The sequence below is a fragment of the Danio rerio genome, chromosome 24 (genome assembly GCF_052040795.2).
Source record: "Danio rerio strain M-AB ecotype USA chromosome 24, GRCz13ab, whole genome shotgun sequence".
NCBI lineage: Eukaryota > Metazoa > Chordata > Actinopteri > Cypriniformes > Danionidae > Danio > Danio rerio.
In genome coordinates this window covers 140001-150000 of record NC_141044.1, presented here as the reverse complement: position 1 = coordinate 150000, position 10000 = coordinate 140001, and the positions used below count along the sequence as shown (strand labels likewise).

General features: G+C 39.9%; 1 protein-coding gene across 8 annotated transcripts in view; it reads right to left on the bottom strand.

The window, feature by feature from the left end:
• reck (reversion-inducing-cysteine-rich protein with kazal motifs) overlaps positions 1 to 9691 on the bottom strand; it is a 34725-nt gene extending 25034 nt beyond the window's left edge. For 4 of the 8 annotated variants that reach the window (XR_015524281.1, XR_015524280.1, XR_015524282.1 and 1 more), the window contains exon 1: positions 3946 to 4138. Coding sequence is in view for 2 of the 8 variants with exons in the window: in XM_087308081.1 (XP_087164207.1) it covers positions 3946 to 4015 (70 nt within the window). In the remaining 6 variants the exon portion in view is untranslated. 8 annotated transcript variants of the gene reach the window in all.
• Positions 9692 to 10000: the final 309 nt, after the last annotated feature.

The following is a 10000-nucleotide window of genomic DNA, read 5'->3' as shown; positions in this document are numbered from 1 at the left end:
AAAAGTATAGATATATATATATTTTTTCTTTTTCTACAGACTGTATATTGTCTCGTCACTAGTACACAACTGTTCAAGGTTTCACAATTGCTGAAAACATTTGACCAAAGAATTCAAATTCTCTGCATGTAATGCCATATAAACAAACAACCCAACAAATAAACAAACAAATAAAAACAAACCAACAAAAACAAACAAAACACACCAATAAAAACAAACAAACAAACAAACCAACCAACAAACAAACAAACAAACAAACAAACAAACAAACAAACAAACAAACAAACAAACAAACAAACAAAAAACCAACAAACAAATAAAACAAACCAACAAAACCAAACAAAACACACCAATAAAAACAAACAAACAAACAAACAACAAACAAGCAAAAACAAACCATCAAACAAGCAAAAACAAACCAACAAAACAAACAAAACACACCAATAAAAACAAACAAACAAACAAAAACCAACCAACAAACAAAAACAAACCAACAAACAAGCAAAAACAAACAAACAAACAAAAAACAAACCAACAAACAAGCAAAAACCAACAAACAGATAAAACAAACCAACAAAACCAAACAAAACACACCAATAAAAACAAACAAACAAACAAACAAAAACCAACAAAACACACCAATAAAAACAAACCAACAAACAAACAAAAACAAACCAACAAAGAAGCAAAAACAAACAAACAAACAAAAACAAACCATCAAACAAGAAAAAACAAACCAACAAAAACAAACAACACACCAATAAAAACCAAACCAACAAACAAACAAACAAAAACCAACAAACAAACAAAAACAAACCAACAAACAAGCAAAAACAAACCAACAAAAACAAACAACACACACCAATAAAAACAAACCAACAAACAAACAAAAAAACCAACAAACAAAAACAAACCAACAAACAAACTAAAACAAACAAACAAACAAAAAACAAACCATCAAACAAGCAAAAACAAACCAACAAAAACAAACAACACACCAATAAAAACAAACCAACAAACAAACAAACAAAAACAAACCAACAAACAAGCAAAAACAAACCAACAAAAACAAACAAAACACACCAATAAAAACAAACAAACAAACAAAAACCAACAAACAAGCAAAAACAAACCAACAAACAAGCAAAAACAAACCATCAAAAACAAACAAAACACACAAATAAAAACAAACAAACAAACAAACAAAAACCAACATACAAGCAAAAACAAACCAACATACAAGCAAAAACAAACCAACATACAAGCAAAAACAAACCAACAAACAAGCAAAAACAAACCATCAAAAACAAACAAAACACACCAATAAAAACAAACAAACAAAGAAAAACCAACAAACAAACAAAAACAAACCAACAAAAACAAACAAAACACACCAATAAAAACAAACAAACAAACAAACAAACAAACAAAAACAAACCAACAAAACACAGTAATAAAAACAAATCAACAAACAAAAAACCAACAAAAAAGCAAAAACCAACAAACCAACAAGCAAAAACAAACCAATAAACAACCAACCAACAAACAAAGAAACAAACACACAAACAAACAAACAAAAATTAAATCAACAATCGAACCAACCAACCAACAAACAAACAAAACTACACAGACACTCCAGAGGAGGCTGATGTCATTATTATACACACTGGGTCAAACCCAACCACTGGGTTAACTGTCCAGATCAACATGTTAACCCCGCGCGAGTGTTAGTCTGGAGCTGACCTGAGATTGAGCTGAGGAGCACAGAGGAGCACCACGCTCAATCCTCCACAGCAGTGTGTGTGTGTGTGTGTGTGTGTGTGTGTGTTTCTCTGGTTTCTGCTCAGGCCTGGAGGAGACCTAATTGGTTGCAGATGTTTGAGTGGAGGAGAAAATCTTCAAACAGGAGTGTGTGTGTGTGTGTGTGTGTGTGTGTGTGTGTATGCACGCTGCGTTCTGAAGGAAACACACACACAACTGAACACTAGTAAACACCCGCTCACAGAGACTATCTAGACACAACTAACACCAACCTGACACTGGCAAATGCCTTACGAGTCACACACACACACACACACACACACACACACACACACCCTCACACTACACATATACGCTCATGCAAAACACTATACTACACTACACTCTCACACACACAAACACACTCGCTAACACACACATACTACACTACACTATACTACACACACATACAATCAATCTCTCTCTCTCTCTCTCTCTCACACACACACACACACAACTACTGCAACTACACAACACACACACTTCAAAGCGGTGTGGCATCCAGATGTGGGCCTGACGTCGGTGCTGATAGAACATGAAAGAGGAACTCAGACTTTTGAATATTTTTAAGTTTCTCCAATAAACACACACACACACACACGCACACACACACACACACACACACACACACACACACACACACACACACACACGATCTCACTGCACTGGAGTAAAGAAGGACAGAGGATCAAACACAGGCCAAACACACTCTAAACACTCCTAACCCTGCTGATTCTCACAGCGCTGCAAACACACACAGCAAATGCTGCGCAGAGAAGCAAATGTCTCCAGCGCTCTCACACCTCCATCACCCTGCAGAAATAACAGCAGAGGACATTTCAGCTCAGTGTGAGGCTGTCCGTCACACACACACACACACACACACACACACACACACACACACACACACACACACTATTATTCGCCTGGCTGTTTTCTGAATATCTCCGGGTGTTTCGGGCAGATTTCAGCTTATGTAATGTTATATTCTGCTTTAATTAAGCTTTATTGTGTAAGTGTGGCTGGAGTGAAGCAGCCTTTACATCTTTATAAATATCTCCTTAAACTAAATAACTACTATACAAGATAAACTTGATATTAACCTCCCTCAGCAATACTCTGCTTCAGTTATCCACAGAACAAACACAATCCTACAGTGTCCTGCCCAATCACCTGATATTAACCTGATTAAGCCTTGATCCGTCACTTATACTCGTATCCTGTGCAATAGCTAGACTAAATGAAAGTAGTTATTAAATCTATCATGTTTAGTAATGCGAGTAAGAGTCTCTGTTTTTAGGACAGCACTTGGGAAATGTTCATAAATGTTGGATTATTGGGAATTCTGTAGTGTCTGCACATCACTAGTGCTATAATCAGAACTCTGTCCACTGAAGAACAATATATAGAGGCTTTAGCTATTATTAAATCCACTTTATTGAATGTTTTGAAGGTTTAATAGACGAACAGTAGCCCACATAAGACACAGATCACCGTACTGTCGACTTTAATCAACTATTCAAAACTATTGACCCTCATTATTCTCAGCTTTACCGCATTATTGGAGAGAATGAGTAACCTTCCTCCAGACTCCTCGAGGAGTGTGTGTGTGTGTGTGTGTGTGTGATCGCACAGCCCTAATGAGTGTTTATCAGTTATTAATGTGAGTTATTATAATTATCATAGCGCGTTACACTAATAGTAGCCCTCAGAGGATATAAAGGAACAGAGACGCCCATTCCCAGCATCACACACTTATGATTATGACTGTGAGCAGCAGAAGCCTGCTGTTATTCCCCTGTAATGTGTGTGTTCCAGCATGGAGGACGAGTTCATGCGCACTGGACAACTTCTGGAGACATAACGGTACGCTCTCGAGCACGCGCATAAACATCATCATCATCATCATCATACACGCATTCGCGCTCATATTTCATCAGCAAACTGTACTCCGCGTAATAATCTGATGTGTCTGATGCAGCTTTAAAGTCGGATTGAGAAAAGCGGCGCGGAATCAACAAGTCCAAACTTCCGGATGGCGGATATTCTCGGCGGCGGCGGCGCTTCTCCATCTCTCCCCGCTGAACTCGCCTTCACTACAGTAACACGCACGCAGACTGCGCTCCGTGAAGTGAACAGACTCACCCTGAGAGAACACGAGCGCCCAGAAGCGGCAGCAGAGCAGCACGGTGAGGATCTGGAGACACCCGCTCATCTTACAGCGGTCCTGAGGCGCAGTCGGGGCTGGAGCTCCATGAAGGCGCAGCGGCGCGGAGTCTCTCTCAGGCCGCTCAGGAGGCGCTCAGCGCGGGTAGCGGCGGGGGTGGGAGGAGGGGGTGGAGCGCGGAGCTCCGGGCAGCGGCTCTTATACCGTTATGTGGCCGAGGGGAGGAGAGAGGGGCCGGGCTCTCCAGCAGCATTCATAACGCAGTTACAAACAACACTTGATCACACACTGGATTATTAACCCTTCTGTACTGTTCACACTGACTCCTCTTTGGTGATGTTGGTGTTGTCTTTACTCCGTTGACTTCCAGTATAATCACATTTACTGATTGCAAAGCCATGACAGCAGATACTCGTGCATTACTGAGTGTCCTCTTGTAGGGATTAGGAGGTAATGTGTGATTTCTCCTGTTGGTCAGTGTGCCGCATTAGATCGGCCTGTGCTGAAGAGTTTCTGGCTTTAATATGGAGTTCAGTGGAGTCAAACAGCAGATTGCAGAAATACACTTACTGTGTTTACTGTGTTCTGAGAGCTCAGGAGCTTATTTTGAGTTTCTCACACATATCTAAGTAAGTGTGTAAAGGTGTCACACACACTATACTCCATATAGAAGGCAGAAACTAGGCTTTTTAGCACTGCAACTGATGATCAACAGTAAAAACGACAAGTTGTGCCCTTAATCCAGCAGGGAAGGCCAGTAACACTCAGTAATGCATGACTATATGCTGTCATGGCTTTGCAGTCAGTAAATAAGATTATAATAAAAGTCGATGGGGCAAAAACAGCACCAACATCACCAAAGAGGAGTCAATCTGAACAGAGTCTGTTGAGTTTTTGATCATTTTCAAAGCATTTTCCTACAATATCTGTCAAAATCAGCAGAAATCATCACATTTGCTGAAACACAGAGAAAGCGGAGGCCACTGAAGCCTCAAAATCAGCTCAGAGTGATTAAAAACGACCCAACAGCACACAAGAGTTAAAAGAATGAACATTATAATAACACCAGCACATTATTAACCCTCCTCTCGTCTATAATACAGTAGGGGAGAGCCTTTTTCATAAGACGCTATTTATTAACAGATAATGTTTCAGCCAGACGCACATATCTGCTGTGGTTATTAACTCATACAAGTGACAGATGCAGAGGAAATTCATTAGAATAATATAGGCTAGAACTAACATAATACAGCCCACTCTGCAGCTTTCTTTAAACTGATAATATGTCTATAAATAAACAGTGTCGGACCGATTGTCAGTGTTTCACAGGTAATGTCTTTAAATAAATAATTAGGCCTATTTGATTATTCATTTATTATTTATGTACAGTAATTGAGACATAAAATAAGATTTAAAACTATGAATGAAAAAGCTAATTTATTGACTGTCTTAGTCCTAACACTTCAAAATAACACTGTCTATATTTAGACTAAAACACTGCTTTATTTATTTATTTAGGCCTACTTATTTGTGTTTGTACTTTCATTTTAGTTGTCTTTTATTTGTTTAATTCTACTGTCCAAAATAAATCCTCATTGCACTTCACACGTAAGAAGTTTTTAATTATTAATGAAGGAATTATAATGCTTTGCTTTATTGTTTATCTTTATTTACAAGTACAGAGTATTTACAGCTACTGTATAGGCTTTTCAGTCTGTTCGCATGCACGACCCTTTGTGTGCCCTGGCAGTATTATCGCAAACTGCGGTCATACCCACACTCCCAGAAATAAAGCTGCAAGATCCGTCACTGGGGCAGTACCTTTCCAAAAGGTGCACATTTGTACCTAAAGAGCCCTTAGTGGTTCCTCAAAGGTACATTTTAGGTGCATTTGGGTACTGATATGGACCTTTGAGGAACCACTAAGGACTCTTTAGGCACACATTTTGAAAAGGTACTGCCGCAGTGACAGCTTTATTTCTGAGAGAGTAAAAAACATGTTCTTACTACTGTGGAGCGGCGGCGGTACAAGACAATGCTCATATTACAGTGTCACCTACTGTACGTGTGCTTTAATAATATCAGCTGGTGTCTGTACAATGTAGAACAACTTCAAAATCATTTCACTTCAGTAGGAACAAGAGTAACATGAGGATAATCAATAGATTTACTGGCTTACTGTATCTGCATTATATCTGAATATAGCATTTCAAGTATAGCGGGATTCATTTTTGTATTACTTTTGTAATTTTACTTTTCATTAAGCATTTGTATTGCTCAGGTGATATATATTAACCCAGCTCACTTATTAGAGGAGAACACACAGCACAGTGGAGAATATCCACAACACACTCCACTTCCCTCAGCGATATCTGTGCAGGTTAAGGGTGAACTGTCTCTTTAAGGCTCAGAGCAGTTATACTCAGAGACAGAAGCGCGCACACACACACACACACACACACACACACACACACACACAGATCTTCATATATATATAATATCATGTGTGTGTGTGTGATTGATGCGTGTCCTCTGACCCCCGCTCCTCGGGCCATCAGCAGAACACATGTCCATTTATGATCCACAGCACAGGGCACAGCTGACCTCTGACCCCTCCGTCCCCAACACACAGCCATACACACAGATACAGAGGCAAATACAGCACTGCTATATAATAAAGCCACTTATCACACCAAATCAACTATGACAAGCTGTTAGGACAGAAGTGTGTGTAGTATAGTGTATCCACAGTCAAATTGAGGCTAGCGATACTGCAACCCAATACTGGGAAACACCCATACACACACACACACACACACACACACACACACACACACACTCTTACACTACGGCCAGTGTAGTTGATCAGTTCCCCTATAGTGCATGTGTTTGGACTGTGGGGGAAACCGGAGCTCCCGGAGGAAACCTACACCAACACGGGGAGAACATGCAAACTCCACACAGAAACACCAACTGACCCAGCCGAGACTCAAACCAGAGACCTTCTTGCTGTGAGGCCACAGTGCTGACCACACCACTAGATCAGCACAGGTTAAATAAGTGCTGTTTAAATCCTGCAAGCACAGATGTAGATATCACCGGCTGACCCGTGTGTGTGTGTGTGTGTGTGTGTGTGTGTGTGTGTTATGGGCAGCTGCTGTACACGTTTAAAGAACAGATTATGAAGGTAATGATACGCTCTCTGAGGCCAGACATCAGCGCTGTATCTCAGATAATTACAGCAGCAGGACTCAAACTGCAGGCCGTAATGAGTCGCTCAGCCAGGAACGCCACTGCGTCGTGTTTAACGATCTGCTTTCTAGAGCGGTGGCAGGAAGTGTGTGTGCTGTAATTAATCCTCTCGCTCCAGCACTGCTGTGTGTTGTGGCTTCACCAGCAGAAGAACATTGAGGAGGAGAGGCAAAACTCACACACACACACACACACACAATTGTAATTACTATGAGGAGTAATTAAATATTAAATACAGTAAATATAGTGTTCTTGAACCATACTATTATACTGTATTATAGTATCTACAACACGTGGTAAATGCATGATGGAGCACACTGTACAGTCGACTGATCAACCAATGAACACGGTAGTGTACTCTAGTGTTAACTGCTGTAAACTGTGCTGTATTGCAGTATAATATAACCTATAGTGTAGAAAACTACCACACTGGGTCATTCGTTTACATTACTGCAATTGTGTTACCATAGCAACTGCAGAATCACCACAACAGATCAATTACAATAGTTGTGTTACCATAGCAACTGTAGAAGCACCACAACAGATCAATTACTATAATTGTGTTACCATAGCAACTGTAGAAGCACCACAACAGATCAATTACAATAGTTGTGTTACCATAGCAACTGTAGAATCACCACAACAGATCAGTTTCTATAATTGTGTTACCATAGCAACTGTAGAAGCACCACAACAGATTAAGTACAATAGTTTTATTAACATAGCAACTGCAGAATCAACACAACAGATCAATTACAATAGTTTTGTTACCATAGCAACTGTAGAATCACCACAACAGATCAATTACTATAGTTTTGTTACCATAGCAACTGCAGAATCAACACAACAGATCAATTACTATAGTTGTGTTACCATAGCAACTGCAGAATCAACACAACAGATCAATTACTATAGTTGTGTTACCATAGCAACTGCAGATTCACCACAACAGACCAATTATGGTAGTTGTTGTGTTACCATAGCGACTGCAGAATCACCACAGCTGTTTCCTTCAGGTTCTTCACTACAGTATTGTTCATGAACACTACACTAGCAGTATTATGTGTAAATCACTGTAGTATTTTTGATGTGGGCTGCTACAATATCACAGAGACCTTCACTATCAGTAACTAATAAGCTTTATTCACACAGGTAAGTCAATTGAGAAGCAGTTCTGATGTATAATGATGGCCTGGACAAGAGGCAACATAAACCGCAGATACAATGCAGCAGGACACAATAACACAATAACAATTTCACAAATGCAGATAATAACATATAAACCCAGAGGAAAACTGAACACAAGCACAGGGGTCAGCACTATTGACTGCACTGAACTCTTTAAAGACAGCAGTGGAGTGAGTGCTGAGCTTTAGGGTCTGCTGTAGATGATTCCAGTCACCAGCAGCACAACACTGAAAAGAGGAGCGACCGCATGAACAGCCAACTTTGGGAATATGCAAAGGTTAATGAAACTACTAGAGCGCACATTTCAACATGCAACATGTTAGGAAGTGGATATAGTGGAGTTTTCCCAATAAGAGTTTAATAAGTGAACAGAAAGCAGAGGAGACCCATTCAGTACAGAACACAGCACAGCACAGCACAGCACAGCTGACAGAATTAAATGAAGCACCGGCAACAAAACCAACGGCTGCATGCTGAACAACATCCAGAATGTGGAGGAGAGTTAAAGCTGATCTGTACATTAAATCCCCATAATCCAGAAATGCCAACACAGTTCATGACCAAACACTGTGCTGAAGAGTGTGTATAATATAGCAGAAATACTCCGCCACATAATCGATCAATCTGAATATTATACTCCTGACTGACTCTTGCTTCACTAGGTAGTATACTAAACATAATGCGCAGAGAAACAATAATTAAATTAAACTATAATGAAGGTCTAACATTGAAAAGTCACACAATTGTTTCAAAATCTACATTACTTTTGTTGTTTAAGTTTATTTTTTATAACAAGTCAATCTTATAAAGGATACTCTTAACTTTAACCCAGTTTACAACAGTGAAGTCTGTGATACAGCTTTATAAATGTGATACAGCTTTATAAACAGAGCTACTGGGTTAATGGGAAAATGGGCGGGCCGCCGTTCGTCTTTGCGTCATTACGTCACGTCTGTACACACGTGAATCCGCCTGTAATGGTCATTAATAATCTATTCTCACTGTCATAATTACACTTTTCTGAAAACATTATATGAAATATGTTAATTAGAGCGTGTAGACAAACTGAAATGTAAAGTAAGATTAACGATAATCTCCGCGGACTGATATGCGATGGTTGGACAGATTTAGACCGTTGGTAATAATAAATATATAGCATATTGTTTTATCCGTTGTTCAGAACAAAACCAGCAGACATGTTACTCACCTGTTTAGATGACATTTCCAGGTTTATTCCATATCTGGGTGAATCTCCAGCACACAGAAGCTGTTTGATTGTGAAGTAATGATGAACAGCTGTGATTGACTTTCACTGAGACTCCTCCGCGCGGAGGAGCCGAAGCACACAAGCGATCACTCCGCCAATTACTGCACTCGCAGCTTTCAGACAGAGATGGACAGAAGCAACACCTAACACTTTAAATGTGCAGATCAGGACTCTAATAAACCCACTCATAACAATATTCTCCATCAGAATTTCAGGAAGTTGTGTCCGTCTTAAAGCACTATATCAGCACAAATGAGCAATGCTGATCTGCAGGATATAGAGCACAGTGCAGACGAGAACATCCCATATAGCCATCATCAGGAGAG